A 21,975-nucleotide genomic window follows, 5' to 3' on the forward strand; every position below is an offset into this window, starting at 1 on the left:
CGTTAAATCCTCCCGTCTAGATACATGTGCAGGTGTAGATGGTTCCGAGCGTGTCTAAATTCAAATGGGTGACTTCATTACAAAAATATCCATCCATCTACAGGTCTATAAAAGCCTACATAACCAAAACCTTACTTTAAAATAAAACAATGGCGGAGGTCCATATTGTATTACTTAAACAACACCGGCCCATAAATGTATTAAATGAATGAAAATGTATATTTTTTTGTAAACAGTTGAATAATGTAATTATGACACAAGAGTGCCAACGCAAGGACGGAAGCACGTCGATCCGGACTGCGTGGACGCGGCTCCCAAGGAGACAGAGGAGTCCCCCCCCAGGTACGGTGACATTTTCTTCGTTTTTTCTCTGATGATCTTAATTAGTTGACGCCATGTGCTGACTTTAGTTGTTCGGAGCAGCAAAGCCATCCGCCAAGCAACAGGTAACACGAAAATACGGGTATGGACCAGAACATGTATTACCTTTATTAACATGTATTATTTGGAATAGTATGTTTATCTTTGCGTAATGAATAAGGATGAAACATTGGTGTAACATTGTGTGTTGATGGAGTTGGGGGAAGAGAGAGAGAGAGAGAGAGAGAGAGACGCCTCCGTCCTCACGTACGCCAGCCGGGTTGCACGAGCAGCATCAGTGTGACGTCACGGCATGCATCACCCGCACGCGCACGCTCGTGTACATATATAATGTAACACAGCAAGTGTCCCACAACACTGCTGATACTACTGCTCCAGATTAGACGAGTTATATTATAAATATATCACAAGAAACGGACTTTTTTTTCATTTTCAAAAGGAGGAAACAAGAACGGAGGGAGCAAAGAAGGGGGTCGTGAATCAGCGGCGGAGCTAAGGTGGCTGGGCTCGGAGTAAGGTAAGTGTCGCCCCCCCCCCCCCCCTCCACTATTACCTTGTAGTTGCTAGTTGCTAGTACTGTTGGTGATGAGACACCTAGCATTACAATTGTAACGTAACCACCATATTACTCTCATGAGCACTAAACCAATAAAATATTTTTAGGTCTCCTACCCTATATCTCGGTAAAAAAAATATTTTTTTTGAAATTATTTGTGAATAACTCATTATTGAACGTCTGTTTTTGAAACATTCATTCATTCATTTTCTGCCGCTTTTCCTCACGAGGGTCGCGGGGGGTGCTGGAGCCTATCCCAGCTGTCTTCGCTGGCGAGAGGCGGGGTACACCCTGGACTGGTCGCCAGCCAATCACAGGGCACATATAGACAAACAACCATTCACACTCACATTCATACCTATGGACAATTTGGAGTCGCCAATTAACCTAGCATGTTTTTGGAATGTGGGAGGAAACCGGAGTATCCGGAGAAAACACACGCATGCACGGGGAGAACATGCAAACTCCACACATGGCCGAAGGTGAAGGGTGGAATTGAACCCTGGTCTACTAGCTGTGAGGTCTGCGTGCTAACCACTCAACCACCGTGCCGCTGTTTCATAAGTAATTTTTAATTCAATCGTGTTTTCCACCTTTGTTAAAAAAACAAAACATAATGACATAATGTATTTAACCATGATTAATCACATTTTGGCCATTGGTAATGCATAATTAATCACAATTAATCACATTTAGAAAGAAATTTAGTCCCCAAATAGCTCAGCTAAGCCAATATTTAGCTGACGGTTCAAAGCAAAAAAAGGACATCTTGCATCTAAAAAGCACACGTGAGTTGGGACACTTCCAAGTTATCCCAAGTTATCCCAAGTAATCCCAAGTAATCCCAAGGTACCACTGTATGAATGAAATAAAAAAATACTTCCCATGCTCCAGTAGCGTGTGGCTTCTCTCCGGCATGGCGACGTATTCGTTAACTGGGCTCCCAGCGACAGTAGAGACAAAGAACTTTGCTGTGGCGATGAAGTCAAACTTACCCTTCCAAATACCTTTTCCTGTGGCTGCACATACACATCATACTACTACATACAGTACTGTATATACAATATATACAGTATATAGTAGTAATGATGTCATTTGGTGTCAAAAGGGAGGGTTGTTAGAAGGTAAGGCACATCAAATATCTCTGCCAAGGTCCTGCTAGCTGACAGAATCTAAGATAATTGAAAGTGTTCCAAAATGAAATGTGTTCCGTCATGGCCGACGGTGCGTTGCCAAAGATTATCCTGGTCGTTGGTGTTGACGTCCTGTCGACAGACAAAATAGCGCATGAAAACACGAAGGCCAAACGTGGGGCCGGCCAAACTTTGTCCACCGAGGAGGCCTGCACACTAAAAAAAGCATCCCCGTATCAAAATGTTCCGCTCACGCAGGACTTTGGACATATCTATTGGAAGATATGAAACAATTCCAAAACAATTCCCACATTTTGCATGAGAAAATTCACCCGAGCGACGCATTCCTTGTATGAGTATTCTCTAACATGGTGTCATAACTACAATAGAATTATTCAATGTTTTAATTTTAATGTTTTAATTTATTTTCCTGCACCTCATGTTAAAAAAAACATTTTTCAGTTTTTCCTAAAATTACAATTTCTTATGGTAACATTTTTCCTCATATCACATTATTCTCATAAAATGCTGACTTTTTCACATTAGATTATAACTTTATTCTCTTCATATTTTGACTTTGTTGTTGTTGTAAAATCACTGCATATATTTTTGGTTGTAGTTTTCTTGCTAAAAAACAGCCATGGGATGCAAATGGCCCTGGGGCCACACTTTGGACACCCCAGCCTTACGTCACAGGAAGGAAAACCCCACAAACATGACAAAAGTGATAATACAGAAAATAGACAATGCAGTACAAATATTTTTCCAGTAAAATGAAGCAATATTTAATAATGTAATAAAATAAATAAAATAAATAAAAATAAATAAAATATTTATAAAATAAATAAAATATCAATACCTTATTTCATATTTTTGTAAATCTAAAATTTGAGACTATCCAAATGTAATGTAATTCCAAAGGACAGAATATGTACTATATACAGTACAATACAGTATATACTGTATTTTATGCATGTTTTAAGTAGCCATTGCAATGCACTGGGTCGCCACTGGGTGTCAGTAGAGAAACAATTGCCTGTGGGGCTTTTAAAATTCTTGTAATATAAAGCGCTTAAGCCAAAATCAGTATGCGGATCAAAAAGATCTGCTGTGGCGACTCTATAATCAGGAAAACGCTGTCAGTAATCAGTAATAAATAAATATAATAATAATAATAAAACAGCAAATAATAAAAACTTATAGTTGGTGGGTAGACAAATTATTTTTTCATATTAAAATGAACAAAGCATTATTAGAGCCCTGTAGACATGACAAAACACGACTATAGTCACATTTATACTCTTTTTATTTACAACATATTGCGCAACCGCAGGGTCTTGAGACACATGCTAACTCGCAAACTAGAGAGCTAGCGATCTAAACGGTAGCCTTCAAGTTATTTCCTTTAAACTTAAATAGCCAAAAACTTACCACTTCCACACGGATAGGGAGGATAACTATTAACAGTTATTTAACCTTTAACATGAAGATTAATCAAACGTAATAATTATTTCTGGGTACATGATACCATACAGCATCCATATCAAACTTGCGCGGGCCGCACTAACATTAAACTTTCATATCAAGGCGGGGGCCTCAAACAAGTGTCCTGCGGGCCACATTTGGCCCGCGTGTTTGAGACCCCTGCGTCATGAACAAATGTCTTTTCGCAGCTTCATTTGGCCACACCTGAAAGCTATCCGAGTGGTAACAGGATGGGCGGGGCCGTGGTGGACGACGGACCCACTGGGGTGAAGGCACCAGACGGCGGCTGGGGCTGGGCGGTGTTGGCCGGCTGCTTCGTCATCACTGGATTCTCCTACGCCTTCCCCAAGGCTGTCAGCGTCTTCTTCAAGGAGCTGATAAAAGAGTTCCATGTGGGCTACAGCGACACGGCTTGGGTGTCATCCATCCTGCTTGCCATGCTCTACGGCACGGGTAGGCAGGCGCCCATACAGCAGGGGATGGTCACTCCAAATATGCACACATGAAGCTGACGCGTGTGTCCCCTGTAGGTCCTCTCTGTAGCGTGATGGTGAACAAGTTTGGCTGCAGACCGGTGATGATGGTTGGAGGGTTCTTCGCCTCGCTGGGGATGGTTCTGGCTTCCTTTGCCACCAGCATTGTGCACATCTACCTTTGCGTTGGCGTCATCACAGGTACGGTCACGGCAAGTATCTGGTGATACGATCACATACGATGATGAAGATGCATGTGAAATTGTTTTCTGCATGTCCGTTTTCCGATAAGTCCGTCATGCTTGTCACATGTTTGGTCTGCTCAGGTTTGGGCCTTGCATTGAACTTCCAGCCATCCCTGATCATGCTCAATCGCTACTTCAGCGAGAAGCGCCCTTTGGCCAACGGCCTGGCGGCGGCCGGCAGCCCAGTGGCGCTGTGCTGTCTCTCCCCACTGGGTCAAATCCTGCAGTACCAGTACGGCTGGAGGGGCGGGTTCCTCATCCTGGGAGGAATACTCCTCAACTGCTGCGCCTGCGCTGCCCTCATGAGGCCGCTTTTGCCACCAAAGAAAGCCAGAGAGCTGAAGGACGGCCTTTTAACTGGCACAGACGAGGAGAAGACGCCCCATCCCAAGAAGAAACTGCTGGACTTCAGTGTGTTCCGAGATAGAGGATTTGTCATTTATACGGTGGCTGCCTCCATTATGGTGCTGGGCTTGTTTGTGCCGCCCGTCTTTGTGGTCAACTACGCCAAAGGACTCGGCTATGAGGACACGACTTCTGCACTGCTGCTCACCATCCTGGGATTCGTGGATATGTTCGCCCGTCCCCTGTCGGGGGTTATTGCAGGCATGGAGTGGGTACGGCCCAGGTGCGTCTACTTCTTCAGTTTTGCGATGATCTTCAACGGATGTACCGATCTCATTGGATCACAGGTGAAAATGAAAGCTTCTGCATTCCAGCATTGGTCACATTCCTAGTTGAATGCCTCTTCTCTACTTCAGGCAAACACCTACGCAGGTCTGGTGGTGTTCTGCATCTTCTTTGGCATATCTTACGGCATGGTGGGAGCGCTACAGTTTGAGGTCCTTATGGCCATCGTGGGGACAGAAAAGTTTTCCAGTGCGATTGGTCTTGTGCTGCTGATGGAAGCGATGGCTGTGCTCGTGGGCCCTCCTGGGGCAGGTAAGAGCATGCTGTTCCCCTCTTCCTGTTTACTTTTCTTGTTCTTTAACATTAGCACGGCCAAACTTCCATCCATCCATTCTCTATGCCGCTTATCCACATTAGGTGGCGGGCGTGCTGACTTTGGTACACCCTGGGCTGGTCGCTGGCCAATCAGAGGGCACATATAGACAAACAACCATTTACACTCACATTCTTACCTATGGACAATTTGGAGTCGCCAGTTAACCTAGCATGCATGCTTCTAAGTACCTGGAGAAAACCCTATTTTCATGGGTAGACACATTAACACTTGGCACTATCATGCTAGGGGTTAGCATGCTCATGTTAGCATTGTTAGCTGTTTTCATGGGTAGACACATTAACACTTGGCACTATCATGCTAGGGGTTAGCATGCTCATGTTAGCATTGCTAGCTGTTTTTATGAGTAGACATTTACATAAACACTTGGCGCTATCATGCTAGGGGTTAGCATGCTTATGTTAGCATCGTTAGCCATTTTCATGGGTAGACACAAACACTCAGCGCTATCATGCTAGGGGTTAGCATGCTCATGTTAGCTGTTTTCATGGGTAGACACTTATCTAAACACTTGGCACTATCATGCTAGTGGTTAGTATGCTCATGTTAGCATCATTAGCTGTTTTCATGGGTAGACGCATAAACACTCAGCGCTATCATGCTAGGGGTTAGCATGCGCATGTTAGCATTGTTAGCTGTTTTCATGGGTAGACACTTATCTAAACACTTGGCGCTATCATGCTAGGGATTACCATGCTCATGTTAGCATCGTTAGCTGTTTTCATGGGTAGACACATACGGGGGGCCTAACGCCACCAGATGTCAGCGTTAACCCCGGACGCAAAGGAAGAAAACACAGCGACATCAAACCTTGAATCCTGTCGGGCGTATGCTCTGAGACGGCTCGGGCTATTATGATGATGTCTGGTTTCTGGAGGCTGCAGGTTTGGCATGATGGTGCATGTCTAGTGGTAATGTAATGTAATGGTGTACTGCACATGCACCATTGTGACTAAGCTTGTTATTAACGGTCAATCATTAAACAGCGTCCATGGAAAAACAAATTGTGTTGTCCATGGTGTGTCAGCGGCCTGTACTTCTAAAACATTAGAATGATTATTGATTTGCAACCGGTGATAAGTAGATGTTTTTTTATTATTCCTTAGCAGTTTGTTAATTTTTTTTAAGTAAATGAAATGTTTGGGTTTTCAATTTGCTACGAAGATGCCAAAACAGGTCATGTTATTTCTCCTGTCCGCCAGGTCGTCTCTTGGACACCACACAGCGCTACATGTACGTATTCCTACTGGCGGGCTGTGAGGTCACGCTGTCGGCCATTGTCATCGCCGTGGGAAACTTCCTGTGCATGAAAAGCAAAGCGGAAGACCTGTGCCAGCTGGAAATGGGCGCCACGGCTGCAAAGGAGGAGACGCGTGAAGGAGAGGAGCAGAGAGAAAAGGAGAACGGGAAGGTGGCTGATTTGCATTTGCCAGGGGATGCGGGGGAGGAAGTGGAGAAAAAAGGTCAGGAGGAAGTGGATGAAGGGTGTCCATGAAGACATCGTGACGACCAAAAACACCGCAGGTCGATGATTGGCATTGTTTGTGTGTACCTGAGACACTTGAGCTGAAATGTTTTCGCTTCTATCTGCTGCTGTTCTCACCTTATCAACTCCCAATTTGGCCACGCGACAAACATTCCCCTCAACATCTCACGGCCAGAAACGCAAAGCTAACACTAAACATTGACATTTAGCGTAGATTCCTGAGTGTCTTTGGGTTTTTTTTCCTTACGGAGCCGCCACTGCTAATCATTTTTTTGAATGCGAGTTTCAAATGAATTCAAAAAACATTTGAAAGTTTTCCCATAATGCATTCGGTTTGAGCAAACATAGACGGAGCAGAGAGAGGCTGACGTCATTGCAGCATGTGTCGCTCAGATGCAACGCAAGATGGGAACTTTGAGTTGTTTTTTTTCCATTTCAAACTCATATTGGTCCATGTTAATACATTTCTGGGGTATACCATTTGAGTTTTAAGTTCCTGTGTGATGAGTTTAGTGTTATTTATAAGATGACAGCTTAAGTGTTCTATAAAACGACCTAATGTGATTGACAAGCTGGTTGTGAGTGCACCGATAGCTCGTGATGGGGAGCGCCACTGCTTCTACGTTCGCTCTTGAGCGGGCAGTATTTGACCCCTTAGTAGAAATTGTCATGTAAAGGAAATCAGCTGTGGGGTTGAAATTAGCAGCTTATAGAGCGGAATATGTGGCATTATAGCATCCCCCAAGCCAAGAAGCTCTACTTCTACTGGCTGTGCTGCAACTTCACATGCATTTTCTTTAGCTGATGCAATTTTCCTTGATGTGACGTAAGCACAGTGTGGTGATTTGTGTACTTTGATGCAGAGTACTGTACTTGTGTAAAAGCAACATGCTGTGATGTCATTGCACAACGCTAGTGTCATTATAGCTTATCAGTACGTACATACGTACGTACGTACAAATGAAACATAGTGATGATGCTATTTTGTCTCAAGTCATGTGACAGTGTATCTTTCTTGCACTATATTCTAATAAAGAAATCATGGTCAAAATGCATCTGGGTAGGTGTATGGCATTGACCAAGCAAGTTAAAAAGGTGGAAAAAAGGTGTAATATTACAAGAACAAAGTGGTACATTTACACCTTTTAATGTAAATTAACACTTTATTCTCCTTATACACGTTTTTTCTCATGAATTTAATTCTTGTACAACTTTTTTCCTCGCAAGATTTTTCAAGCTTTTCTTTTGTTGAAAAGCCGAAGTTTATTTTGACACCTGACGCGTTTTCCGGTGTTTCCCCTACTAGTCATCAAAAATAGACTTGGAAGTGTACGTTTGGCTCCAGATGCGCGCGTGTCGCTGGAGGCCGCTGTCCAGACTGAGTAACATAGAAGCCGAAAGAAAGCAAATCATGTCTCGTGTTACTAACAGAAGCCAAAAGAAAGCTAATCACGGCTAGCGTTACTAACATAGAAGCCAAAAGAAAGCAAATCACGGCTAGCGTTACTAACATAGAAGCTTAAAGAAAGCTAATCACGGCTAGCGTAACTAACATAGAAGCCAAAAGAAGGCTAATCACGGCTAGCGTTACAAACATAGAAGCCAAAAGAAAGCAAATCACGGCTAGCGTTACTAACAGAGAAGCCAAAAGAAGGCTAATCACGGCTAGCGTTACTAACATAGAAGCTTAAAGAAAGCTAATCACGGCTAGCGTTACTAACATAGAAGCCAAAAGAAAGCTAATCACGGCTAGCGTTACTAACATAGAAGCTTAAAGAAAGCTAATCACGGCTAGCGTTACTAACATAGAAGCCAAAAGAAAGCAAATCACGGCTAGCGTTACTAACATAGAAGCCAAAAGAAGGCTAATCACGGCTAGCGTTACTAACATAGAAGCCAAAAGAAAGCTAATCACGGCTAGCGTTACTAACATAGAAGCCAAAAGAAAGCAAATCACGGCTAGCGTTACTAACATAGAAGCTTAAAGAAAGCTAATCACGGCTAGCGTTACTAACATAGAAGCCAAAAGAAGGCTAATCACGGCTAGCGTTACTAACATAGAAGCTTAAAGAAAGCTAATCACGGCTAGCGTTACTAACATAGAAGCCAAAAGAAGGCTAATCACGGCTAGCGTTACTAACATAGAAGCTTAAAGAAAGCTAATCACGGCTAGCGTTACAAACATAGAAGCCAAAAGAAAGCAAATCACGGCTAGCGTTACTAACATAGAAGACACTAGAAGCCAAATGAAAGCACATCACTGCTAGCGTTACTAACAATAACAGAAGCCAAATGAAAGCACATCACGGCCGGCGTTACTAACATAGAAGCCAAATGAACGCATATCACGGCTAGCGTGAATGCTAATATCAACAGGCTAATGCAGTCAAGACACACACACCCCGATACAAGGAGTTAATTTATTTACAAGTCAAGTAGACAAATACAGTGGCAAATAGAAGTGTGCTAAGGTAAATGCTCAACTAAAAGAAACCAGAGTGAGCAGCACAAAGAATGACAACAGGGCGTCGCTTTTATTCGACCCTGAAAAACACGCAAAAAGCAGAAAAATCAACTAACCCCTTAGAAAATGTTACATTTCAAAGCATTGCCAAAATGAGTCTTTGAAAAGAGGATCCGGGACCCCCTTATTGACAAGTAGCCCTGACAGCAGTGTATGAAAAAGACCCCACGGCCTGTGACGGGGTGAGGGTGGGGGGGACACACTGACGAGTAAGACACTACACTTATTGTACGGCTGGTGAACCAAAGGATGCTTAGACTCAGCCCTAACTAGGAAAGTCAATCAGAAAGACAAAATATATGTACACATCTATATTGCAAGTATTTCACAGCTTCAAAACAATAAGACAGAGCAAATGTTTGTTTTTTTTTCAAGTGTTTTTCTTTTTTTTTTTTTTAATCTGTACACAGTGAATAGAAATCTGGTCCAAAGTGTCCAAATGAAGCTCTTGCACCCTTGCCAAAAGTAGACTAAAAAGGGAGCAGGACCCACTCAACACCTGGCTGGGAAGCAGAAACTAGCTAAGGTGAGTATATGAGCCTCCCGTGAAATACCAAATACCGTTTGGTACCTTCGTTGATGGAGACATGTGACAAGCAGTAGAAATGTCGGGCCAATCAGCTCTCAGAGTCTCTGCCATTAGCAGAACAACTCTGACTGTGGATGTGCTTGGTCGGGGGGTGTGGCGGACATGTCGCCATGTTGCCGCAATCATGATCTTGTGCACACGTGATTAGAAAAAGGGCGTGACCTGATTTTTTTGGGGAGGGGGGCACTCCTGAAAGAAGTGGACAGAAAACCTGAGCTACAATGCTCAGACCCAGACATAAGAAAAAGAAGGGGGGGGTGGGTAAAGAGGACACGACTGGTGGAGGTGAGCATACTGACGGCGGTCAGTAACAAAGTACTTCCCATGTTTGCTGTTTTGCACGAGTGATTGGGGAGTAGCGGCGGCGCTATTTTGAGGCTGCGTGATACCGGCTCATCGAGGAGCCAGGGGATGGAGACCTGCAGGCAGTGCGCTTGACACCATCTAGGAGGAAACAGCAGACAGGAGGAGGTTTATTGTGCTTTATCCCAAAGCTGCATCAATTTTTAGCTCTTAATTTAAGTTTCTTTCATTCTTTTTGTTAGTTTTTTCATTCCTTCTCCTTTGAAATCTCTGGTATTTCGCCGGTAATAACAATAAAGGAAGTCTATCCATCTATCTATGTACGCCCATCACCATAACTCAACTTGCTGGTCAATAATTCCGCTACAAATGATCCTCCATTTCTCTACATGTTAAAAGACCATTGTCATGAGGTGTCATTCACGTTTTCACCACTAGATGTCACTCAAGTATAATGTACCTGTAGCAGCCATGTTAGCTTGGCTGAGTGGCAAGCTGTAGAGCAGAGGTAGGGAACCTATCCTTTGATGACTGTATCTGGCTCTCAAGCATTTCTTACCACAATAAAAATGTATTTTTGCTAACATTTTAAAGTAAACCATCACAGAAATGACTGTTAAAAATAATATTCAAAATCAACAACTTTCTTATGCATTTTAATTCGTCCATCTATATTCTGCTGCAATACGGCCAACCATATCTATCTTTCCTGATGATATTTTCCAGGTCAAACACCAAAACTTGATTATTACTGGGTAATGCTGTAATCTACCTCGGTCATTGAGATGTCAAAAAAAACATGTAAATGTAAACTTTCCTCCTTTAGTCAAATAGCTAAAGCCGCAGAACCAAGCCTTCTGGCAAAGATGGCCAAAAGAATAAAATACGTCTACGGAGTACGGTGCAAAACTATGCAGCAGCAGAAGTTGTATTAATGGCAACAAGTATTTGATTTATTATTATACACTGCGCTGCTCATGAACGTGTGCTGGCCACACCCAATTGGCGTGGGGTAGTGTGCCTGGTCTACACAATTAGAGCCCATTATATCTAAAAAAAACTGTTGGTCTTACATAAAAATGCACACATTTTATTGCATTCAATGTTTAAAAAAATGTATATGGCTCTCACAGATACACATTTTAAAATATCTGGCCTTCATGGCTCTCTTCGCCAAAAAGGTTCCCGACCCCTGCTGTAGAGTGTAGACAGTTAAGAGACGTGCCATCAACCACGCTGCTGTTCTTAATGTTTCATGAAACATCTCAATTATATTATCTTATGATTGCAATATAGTTAGCGACACTGTATGTGAGTGCGCATCATTTTGCAATGTTGTGTTTATGTTGGGAATTTGAAAGCCTCGTCATGCAAGAAGGCTTTCAGGCGTGACAAGACGGCATCTCAGAGCCAAGATCGGTAAGCACGTGTTTCCCTAAAACACAGTTTGCCGTGCGTGTCACCAATAAACCCAAAACATTTTCACACACAATCGAAGAAGAGCGTCATCCAAAGAATTCAAATCACAGCCAGGAGGAACGTTTGCAGTCATCCAGTCATTTCTCAACACGGTTACATGAATGAATTGCTCTCGAGCTTTTCCATGATTGGGAATCCATGTCGGAACGAATGGATGACGGTGCTTTTCAGCCACAGCCACAGGGAAGCACCAAGCACAGATGCAAAACAAGTAGCTTCAAGGGTTAAGGCGTGGGGGGGGGGAGGGCAAGACTGTGTAGGGAAAAACCAAAAAGAAAAGACCAGGACTGCATCAATCCACACTGAGGGGGGTGGGGGTAATAAAGGTGTAGGAGTTCCTATTGTGGTCCTGTCATTGATGTTTGTGGTATCAAGGCAGGACTGCACCAATCCACACTGAGGGGGTGGGTAATAAAGGTGTAGGAGTTCCTATTGTGATATCAAAGTCATACTAATTTGCAGGCGTGTCACTTCTGACATGGTAGTGATACTGCAGGTGTGTGTATCGGACAATACCAGTATTGCTCCAGTATGAGCAGAAATCCTACATACTTTTACGAGTTACTTTGTAGGGTGCTCAATAAAGGGTTTGAACCCACCGTCACTCACACTGGCTCTTTTCTATTACGGCTAAATGACATGATGCCATCCTGTGGGAGAGTCCTATATGATGCCACTTCATATGGATAATAATAGTAATATGTATTCATTAATTGAATGTATAAGCATTGTGATTGCTAGAAAATGGAAGCACGCGGCCTTGAATATGGAGCCATTTTTTTTTTATGTTTAACATACATTTACAATCATGATGGCCAACAAATGCATTTTAAATATGCAACACATCTCCATGTTCGGGGCCCTGTGCTTACAACACTTTTATACACACGCACACACTAAACAAAATGGCCCCAGATAAACATCTGTCCCCAGAATGGTGCAGCCCTACATGAAACCAACGCTGCAAGCAAAAAGCCACAAGGACAAAAAGCTGTTTCAACAGGGCATTCTTTTGTTGTCGAAGTAGGCAATTGGGGGGGAATACATTCTTGGACTAGGGTACACACTGTGATGCATTATCCAGACCAGTTCTGAGGACTGCAGCCTCCTACTCAACCTCCATCTCATTGACAGGGGAGCCCAAGCCACCTCCAGCTACGGCTGCCTATTAGCTCATATGAAGTAATGGCTCATTTCCTGCACATCGACTCACTTTGTCTAAGGTGAACAGAAGACATTTGGCTGAAAGGCTTATTCTGAGGCAGTCTAGGTAGAACTGGAAGATGGATGAATGCATTCTTGGTGATTTTAGGGGGAGGGGGTGGTGTGCGACTCACCCAGTGCTGCCGCCGTCACACAAGGACATGGCGAGCCTCTACTTGGCGTGATGTTCGTAGGGAATGCTATTCTGAGGTTGGGGGAAGGGAGAGACAAGGTCCAATATGTCAAGTCAGAAACCTTGTCGTGTAGCAACCGGGCTAAAGAGCTGGTAAGGTCACTTAATGGGTGTAAAATACTGAGCTATTCTACCACGTTTTTCTGCCATAACCCCCGGGGATGACGATCAACAATGGTGGTCACCCAATGAGCACCAATCCATGCCACAAACCCCAGCGAGCAGGCAACATTTATGGTTAGTTCTCAAACGGGTCCTTGGTGTAAAGTGTTGTGTCTTGTACCTGTGAGGTGGACATGCGTGAGGTGTCTTGTCGTCCAGTCAGGTCTGAAGACGAAACATTCACAGGGGCACCGCGGTGCAGTCGCATACTGACTTTACGCTCACGCTCCATGCCGGACGCTTGACGAGGGGAAGCTGCACAACACAAAAATCAAAACTTAAAAATACAAAACACATTTGTAGGACTCAAATACCGCTCAAAAGGCCAAAACACGGGCGCACTTTATCACTGGCAAAATAAGAAACTTGAGTGCTGCCAATAAAACATGGAGAATCCGATTTTTGGGTTAGAATAAAGGTGATGATTGAACAAAAGATGCATGTTCATAATTACATGGTGATCTGTTTGGATCAGATCACCATGGAAGCTGATCATGGCGGCTGCGTCCTTGGAGGTATAGTATCACACTTACTATAACGCCTCACTGTTTATCATCAGTCAGGATTTCTCCATTACCTCTTACTTTGGACTTACTCTACGTGCAAAACAACACTCTGCTGGCTTTAACTTACCTGTATGCGAGGTGGGTGTGAGTGGCGTGGGTGGGGCTCCATCCTGGGCCCCCCGTGGTCGACCCGAGGCAGCAGGCACACCCCTGGCCCCGGGGTTCCTGCCATGTCTCAGCCTGTCTTCCCGGTCCCGGCGCTCTCTCTCTGCCTCTTCTGCTGCACGGTTGGCACCCTGAGTTGGGGTTGGGGGGGGGGATATGTTATCTATCATCTAAATCATGACTTCATGTTACATATACTGTACATACAGTGGTGGGACTACGTGTTGGCCCCTTCTCGATTTAGTTTTTTTTTTTGCATGTTTCTCACACTTTTCAGATCATCAAACAAATGTAAATATTAGTCAATGACAACAACGCACAAAGGAATGAAACTTAAGGGAAACAAAAAAACTCCTGTGTGAAAAAGTGATGGCTCCCTAAAGCTAATATGTGCTTAGGTGCAATCAAGCCTTTGTGACATTCTCCTTCAGGATTTTTCATGGTTCATTCAGAATTCATGGTTGATGATCACCAACGAGCCTGCGTTACCACTCTGAGGTCATACATGGTAGTCAATGGTCTCCAACCCACTTTTCAGAGCATAATAGGTCCTCTTTAGGTGCTTTTGGTTTTTGCTCCCCAGTGTCTTTCTTATGGTGGACTTGTGAGGCCTGCGGTTCAGTTACACAGTCACACAAGGCCACCTAGGTTTGGATCCACTACCATTTTTGTTCTTCCTAAATAATAAAAAGTTTCATTTAAAACCTGCATTTTGTGTTCAGTTGTGTTGTCATTGGCTAATATTGCTGTTTGTTGGTGATCTGAAATTGCTAAAAAAACACAAGCCAACACAAAGCAAACCCTTTTCAGGTTTAATACTCACAAACTTGAGCATGTTCCAGTCAAACACATAGTCATAAGAGAATCCCTGTCTGTGAAAGAGGTTCCGGAACAGCTGACGTAGGTATGAGTAGTCTGGCTTGTCATCAAAGCGCAATGAACGGCAAAAATTCAGGTAGGTTGCAAATTCAGCTGTGACAGAAGAGAAGCAAAAAGTCCCGTCAGAATGAGTAAAACACATTTGAAAAAGGTGTACAAGAGGTTGACTCACATGGGTATCCCTTGCATAGAACCTCAATAGGGGTGGACATTTTCTTCTCACTAATGCGTTCATACTTTTGCCTCTTGGTGGCAGCCTTGAGACCTTGCCAAGGCAGGGAGCCCAAATTAAAATACATAAGAACATAGCCCAAGGACTCAAGGTCGTCACGCCTTGACTGCTCTGTGGAAAAAAAAAACAAAAAACTTGCTATTCCCCTTCTAACAAGTCTTAGCATGTTTGCATCCTAACAGGCTTCTTCCATTTGTACTGCTGGTGTGCGTGCGTTCATACCAATCCCCAGATGGGTGTTGATTGAGGCGTATCGTGCGGTGCCAGTCAGGTTCTTGTTCTCGCGGTAGGGGATGTGCTGGTGAGTGCGGGCGTCGCGATACTTCTTAGCCAGGCCAAAGTCAATAATGTAGACCAAGTTTCCCTTTTTGCCGAGTCCCATCAGAAAGTTATCTGGCTTCACATCTCTGTGGATGAAGTTCTTGGAGTGAATGTATTCAATGCGACTGATCTGCAGCGGAGGAGAGAGGAGAAAAGGAGTCCATATTGTTCAAATCAGTGAAGGAGCGTGAAATGTATCATGGTGTTTTCCTGCTTTATACACAACTATATTGCAAGAAAGGAAGAGCAGCAATGAAGGCTTGGCCCAGTTGGCCTGGAAGATCAGTTTTACTTGTGTTTGAAACACAAATAAGAACTAAGCACTGAAGTGCATTAAAAATCATTGAAATAGCTATTTCATCATTTCTGACAAAGAAGGTTCTTTTTGCTGATGTGAATTCATTTTGTTGCCTTCTAATTGATCTTTTAGCAGGACATCTGACCACCAACGAAAAACAATATTTCACAATTGACTTTTGTTTTTACGTGCTTTTACGTCTATGAGGGAGATTGCACAATAACTTCCAAGACGTGTCCAAGCAGGGCCCACAGCAAGAATGCATGGAGTTTGGGACGCATGCTTACATAACAGTGAGCAGCAATGTCTGTAGGGAAAAATCCATTTCGGGTAACTTTCTATAGTATATTTGTAATATGGGATTTCCAGCTCATTTTGTATTTGCAACTAAATGTTCTTTCTGCTGTTGCCAAATGAATAGGGATGACCCCTGGGGTATGCCACATGATACAGAATACTGTATTGATAACTGAAGATGTATCGTCTCCTAGCTTCACATATTGATTCCTGTAGCCAAGTAGCTTAATACCCTTTACACCCTCTGATGGCTTAAAAGGGAAGCCAGTGGTCATTTCAAAAAGGTATGGCCCAGAAGTGGCTCTGTCATCAGCTGTATACACACACACACACACACACACACACACACAGAACTAGAACTTTTATATTTAGTTTGATATGTATTTTTTTTTTACATTTTTGCAATTTGTGGTTGCAGCAGAATAATGTGTTAATTTTCAGTTATTTTGCCATCATTTTGTGCGTGTTAAACTTAATGTGTGTTTAAGAAAGCTGATTCCTACTGTGTTCAGTGTTAACATTTCAATAAATATTTGTTTAAACTTGAAACCTGTAATATTTGTTATCATTGTCATTTTTTTCATGTAAATTGAGGGAGCAAAAGCAGTATTGGCCACAAATATCGGCCCAAGCAAAAATCGGTCATCGGCTAAGGGTGATGGAAAAAAAAACGGTATCAGCCCCCCCCCCCCAAAAAATATCGGGCGATCCCTGACCTGCCAGTGTAGGCCAGACTTTTCAGAAACTTGCGTTTCAGCGTCACATGAGTAATTTAGTGTCACCGCTTTATACCACTCAATCATGAGTAACATGTTGGATGCTAGCATACCGCTGGATGCTCAAGAGGCAGCTAATGGTGCCTGTGCTATCTAGCCCATAAATCACACAGTCAAGCCCAGTCTCAACTGGCAGAACTAACAGGATGGGACAAAGTTCCACGCAGTGACCATGCTGGACCTCCACTTTCATATCGTGGAAAGGTCACAACACTAAATTGGAGTGGTTTAAGCGGCCCGCGCCAGGAGAGAGTGAGGAGTAAAAGGAGAGAGGGTGGAGAAGTCAGCCAGGCGTCTCACCATTTGATCAGCGAGCAGGAGGACTGTCTTGAGGCTGAACTTGCGGGAGCAAAAGTTGAAGAGATCCTCCAGGCTGGGTCCCAGCAGTTCCATCACCATCACGTTGTAGTCACCTTCAGCGCCACACCACTTTATTGTTGGAATTCCAACTACAAGCATAAGAAAAGAGATGAATTGATAGAGAACAGTAACAGGAGACAGGAATGATGTTCAATGGAGAATGTCTATGTTTGAATTCTGTGGTGATCATCCATGTGGCGACAGCTGAATGCATCAAACATTCATCATATTTGGCTAATAGCAGATAGCCATTCCTTTATTAACAAGATACCACTTGTTCCTTTTCTCTCCATGTCGGGTGTTTTTTTTTTTTTTTTTACAATCAAGCGCTACACAAAACTGTTTGTGGCTACCACAAGTAACCCAATACTTTCTTGTATGCAACATTATGCTTTACATTGGCAATTGGAAGCAATACTGCATACCATGTTTCTTTCTTTGGAAGAAACACACACATAACGGTTGTCGGGGCAGGGGTGTCCAAAGGGAGGCCTGCAGCACATTCTACAACTAGATTTTAACAAACAACAAAACGGCACAATTGGGAAAAAAATATATCAGCAGTAATTTCACAAGAATATAGTCTAAATGACCTTGTATATTTTAGTAGCATAGAGGCATAAAGTAGAAATTTTAAACAAAACAAGCTGTGATATTATGAGAACCAAATGGAAACCAACATTAAATGTGTAACTTGTAGAAAATCAGGTGGGGAAAAGTTATTCAGTTATGGCAATAAGAGGCAAAAGAAGCGTTGAAATAGTTTTACACTCAGATTCCAGTCAAAATAGAGAAAAAATGGTCCTCTAACAAATAAAAAGGTTAGAACTTTAGGAGCATAAACATGTCATATTATGAGGAAATAATGTGACTTTGCTTTTTGGTGACTGGACTGTCATCAAGCGTCTCTCAGACCTGCTGCTCATCACCAAGGCTAATGAAAGGTACTTTAGGTACAAGACATTTTACAGCTTAAATTTGAGCTCTCTGTGTTTTTTGCAGTGATGAACCAACAACCTGGAATGAGATAAAGTGGATATGTCACCTCCGCCTTGCATCATCTTGTAGATCTTGCTCTCGATGTGGAGCTGGGGGTGCTTGGTCTTCACACATTCCAACTTAATAGCGACCTCTTCCCCCACAGAAATATCCGTACCTGGAAACAGACAAATATCGGCATGCATGGTGAATCGAAATACTTCTCCCCCAGCCACTATCATGTGCACAACGAGGCAGGAGGAGCAAAACATTTTTGTGGAATTGACCTGAAAAACGGTTTACACACCACAGACTTTTATAACTAGCTAAAAAAAGATCATAATTACTGGCAGCAGGACAGAACAAAAGGATTACTTCTGTGGATGAACTGTTGATTTTATTGGCCAATTGCTCAGGGTGTGACGGTACATGTATTCTTTTCAGTGCACAACCTTTCCCACACCAGGCTGGGATTTTTTTGGCCAGTGGCTCAATTCAAAAATATGATTTTAAAATCAAAAGCTAAAAAAGAAGCACCAGCAGTAAGTTTACAAAAATAAAGTCAAAGTGTTTGGATGAAATAGTTGGAATCTTAACAACAAAATGCCATTATTTTACAAGAATAACGTTTTTTAGTGGCATAAAGTAGCCTAGCATCAAGTTGAAATATTAAAGAAAAAACGTGATGAGGAAAAGGCATTTTACAAAAAATACACTTGTAATTTGAGGGGAAAAAAAAAATATATATATATATATATATATAAATAAAATATTATGAGAAAGAAAAAACTTGTTGTACTTGTGGGGGAAAATAAAACGAGTAACAACAGATGGTAGCTTACAAAGCTACGGCTGCCCTGGGGTAGTACGGAAACATGGCTGCCAATTTATGCCTACGGCCTCTCCGACCAGCACCAAACGTTCATTCCTATTCGTAGATCAGTGTGGGGATCCACTGGAGGCAAGGCGGGTGACGTGTCTTGCCCACAGACATCACAGCAGTGACTGGGTGGATGTGACGGGTATCGAAGCGCCAACCTTCTGCTTTCTGGACGACCTCCTCTACCTCCTTTCTCTTTCCGAAAGCAATGGTATACATGGAAAGGAATATTCCAATCGCGTGTCTACCAGTTTTTCATTCGTCCAGTCTTGAAATTTTGTTTGAATCAAAAACAAACTTTCCGCAGCAGTCCAGTGCCGATTGCTTGCCTCCATTTTTTTAAAAATCGAAGAACGTCTCGAACTGCGTGTTATGTCATATCTCAGCATTCGCTGAAAGAACACACCCAGGAACAGGAAAAGATAAAGTTCAATCTTGCTAATATTTTATAATTAAGCTCGGCACATGTTTTATATAGATATATATTTTCTTTTTTAATAAAACTGGACTTGTGAATGGCGATGGCGCTAATGCACACGAAAGCTGCTTGCCAACCGCCAATAAACAACAGAAGAAGAAAAACACGCACACGGACTACTTTCCGTTTGAGCGGGTACAAGATGCCTCAATCGGATTGGGGAAAGGAATATTCCACTCCTGTGAATCCGATTATATATTCATTTGGATTGGCACTTTTGTTTCGGAATGAGGCGTATACAAAAGGTTACATTCTTTCCGTTTGCGCAAATAAACCGAATGCAATTGGAATATTTGGGTCCATGTAAACGTGGCTAATGCTAACTGCCATGTCATCATTCCCACCCATCGAATGATCAAGAGGACGACCCCCGCCCCCAATAACATAACTTCCCCTTTTGTTTCTCATCATAGTATAGCCTATAAAATAACAGTCATAAAATTGCAACTTTTTACTTTTTTGTAATATTTTGACTTTATTCTTGTAAAATAAAGCTTTTTACCATTTCTGCTTTCTTTACCCCAAAATTATTTTAACTGTTCTTGGAAATTTTCTTCTCACCATATTTTGACCTTTTTCTAGTAACGTAGCATTGTCCACAACCTAATTTCCTAAAAGTACAACTTTCTTAATTGTTTTATTATTCATAACATTATGAAATATTATGAAAGCATCCTAACTATTTCAATGTTATGATGCTGAACATTTTTTACCCGTGTCAAGCGCAAGCAACAAGGCTTTTGCCAGCATTTCTTTGTGGTCAAAATAACTTTAGAAGTTAGTGCAGATTTTTATTACATTTTCAGGAATTGTCAGAAATGGGATATGAATGAACTGCTTTATTTTGGGGGTGGATCCAAGATATTTTTAAAGGATTCTTTAATTTTTGCAACATTTTTGCCATAAAAAATTGCCAAAAAAGAAGTGTCCAACAAGTTCTACAAAATATCAAAAGACCGATCCAAAAAAATGTAGGGTTATTATTTTGGTGTGAATCACAATATGGGGGTGAACTATGACGCTTGGTGGGGGTTTCTAGATTTCTCATAATATTACGATATTATTGTTATAAAATCAGGAGCTTTTCCCAGCAGATTACAACTTTATTTAAATTTTTATAAAATTGCTGCTTATTTTTTCATTTAAAAAATTCTTAAATGATATTTTTTGAATGCTTCAAAGTGTCAGAACATGTATTGTGGAAGATCTCAATGAAAAAAATATAACAAACGTTTTCCATCGCATTAGAGACGGGTGTCACATAGAACCCCGAAGACAGCAAACGTGGATGGCAACCGAGACAACAGCTTCAACATGTCATCGACGCATCCTTGGAAACACAAAAGCAACAAACCCAGATGGTATCACTTCCAGCAGCAACACCAGCGAGAAAGACGAGCCTGTGGCCTTGTCGGTGGGGACGGGCTACAGTGGGGGGGTTGTATTGTGTAAGGACGACTGAGAACGTCAAGCTAGCAGCAACCAACAACTGCAACTTTTACGTGAACGCAACACACAAATCTACTTAATTGCCCTTTATTTGTGGATATCGGGAAATATGATTTTGTCAAATAATCTCATGAAACAAGCTAGCCTTAGCTAGCTTTATCATATTTCCTCAAATAAATATACGCCGCTAGTACATGCTAAAATGATACATACATATACAAAAATGCCATTTTTTACAATGACTTTAAACTTACCTAAATAGATGTCGCCGAACGAACCACTTCCGATTTTTCTGCCGAGTCTGTATCGGTTCCCCACTCTTAGCTCCATTCTGCCGCTGGCTAATGTTATAACAAGTTAATCCTTAATTTATTTCCGACGTTTACTGAAATATCGTCCTTTTCTTTGTCTCGGCACCTTCCTGAAGTGGTTGACAACCCCTAAAAGATTCTCAATTCTTCTCTCCCCGGAATCTGATTCTTCTGTACAATCCAAAATTCACCATCCCCTTTTTCTTTGTCCAAAAAACGGATATCGATGATTTTGGTATCAATCGATAGTATAAAAAACGTAGTTTATGTTCTGTAATTTAGGGGGATCATTTTAAGTCCAAATTCAGAGGATTGAGATGGATTTAAACCCGAACCAGTACTCTTTCAACTCCCCTTTAGCGTAAGGCTATTTTTCTTCCCCTTCGTCATGAAAGCTGGTTGTCACCTACGTCACTTCCCCTAGCAACCGCGGGCAGATAAGGAAATTGGTTGAATATGTAGGCGTGCCGGACCAAGTGTTTTTATGAATATTTTGGAATATAACTCGGGTGGTCGTGTAAGAGAGTGAATCGTATTTAATCAGCCATTCGAGCACATATTTAAGTTGATGAAGACAACGACAAAAGTGTGTCTTTTGTTAAATCTCCGTGGTGTTTAAACCCTCTGATGTTGATGTATTTTAAGTTTGTTGTTTTTGTTTAAATACATTTAGCAGTCTTACAATGATAATATATGTACAATAAATAAAAGTACACGACTACGCCCAGGTCAGCCCAAATGTGTAGCCCAGCCTCCGGTTGCTATTTTCTCATTGGCTGACTGTGCGCCAGCTGCTGAGGATTTTTCTC

The 21,975-nt window shown here is 42.3% G+C and overlaps 2 protein-coding genes across 3 annotated transcripts; one reads left to right on the top strand and one right to left on the bottom strand.

Annotated features, from left to right (window-relative positions):
* The first annotated feature begins 656 nt into the window (after window positions 1-656).
* slc16a3b (solute carrier family 16 member 3b) lies at window positions 657-7,372 on the top strand. The gene is made up of 6 exons (XM_078788890.1): window positions 657-898; window positions 3,744-4,008; window positions 4,086-4,229; window positions 4,355-4,965; window positions 5,035-5,215; window positions 6,500-7,372. The coding sequence occupies exons 2-6, from the start codon at window positions 3,786-3,788 to the stop codon at window positions 6,790-6,792; spliced, it is 1,452 nt and encodes a 483-aa protein (XP_078645016.1). The 5' UTR covers window positions 657-898; window positions 3,744-3,785; the 3' UTR covers window positions 6,793-7,372.
* Window positions 7,373-9,189: 1,817 nt separating this feature from the next.
* Window positions 9,190-21,590, bottom strand: csnk1db (casein kinase 1, delta b). 2 transcript variants are annotated; one of them, XM_058061717.2, is made up of 10 exons: window positions 21,110-21,590; window positions 18,116-18,226; window positions 17,011-17,159; window positions 15,241-15,469; window positions 14,959-15,129; window positions 14,731-14,879; window positions 13,870-14,038; window positions 13,358-13,491; window positions 13,016-13,086; window positions 9,190-10,340 (listed from the first exon to the last, which is right to left on the bottom strand). In XM_058061717.2, the coding sequence occupies exons 1-9, from the start codon at window positions 21,183-21,185 to the stop codon at window positions 13,054-13,056; spliced, it is 1,221 nt and encodes a 406-aa protein (XP_057917700.1). In that variant the 5' UTR covers window positions 21,186-21,590; the 3' UTR covers window positions 9,190-10,340; window positions 13,016-13,053. The 2 variants fall into 2 exon arrangements, with proteins under 2 accessions (XP_057917700.1, XP_057917698.1); XM_058061715.2 differs by lacking the exon at window positions 13,016-13,086.
* Window positions 21,591-21,975: the final 385 nt, after the last annotated feature.

This window comes from Doryrhamphus excisus, linkage group LG2 (genome assembly GCF_037039965.1).
Source record: "Doryrhamphus excisus strain RoL-2023G ecotype Guam linkage group LG2, RoL_Dexc_Guam_v1.1, whole genome shotgun sequence".
Taxonomy (NCBI): domain Eukaryota; kingdom Metazoa; phylum Chordata; class Actinopteri; order Syngnathiformes; family Syngnathidae; genus Doryrhamphus; species Doryrhamphus excisus.

Coding starts and splice junctions, on each gene's coding strand:
- slc16a3b (XM_078788890.1), top strand. CDS start 3,786: ATGGGCGGGGCCGTGGTGGACGACGGACCCACTGGGGTGAAGGCACCA. Junction 4,230..4,354: donor TTGCGTTGGCGTCATCACAG/GTACGGTCACGG, acceptor TGGTCTGCTCAG/GTTTGGGCCTTGCATTGAAC. Junction 4,966..5,034: donor CCGATCTCATTGGATCACAG/GTGAAAATGAAA, acceptor TCTCTACTTCAG/GCAAACACCTACGCAGGTCT.
- csnk1db (XM_058061715.2), bottom strand. CDS start 21,185: ATGGAGCTAAGAGTGGGGAACCGATACAGACTCGGCAGAAAAATCGGA. Junction 18,227..21,109: donor GTTCGGCGACATCTATTTAG/GTAAGTTTAAAG, acceptor GTCTGTTTCCAG/GTACGGATATTTCTGTGGGG. Junction 14,039..14,730: donor ACTGGAACATGCTCAAGTTT/GTGAGTATTAAA, acceptor ACCCCAACTCAG/GGTGCCAACCGTGCAGCAGA.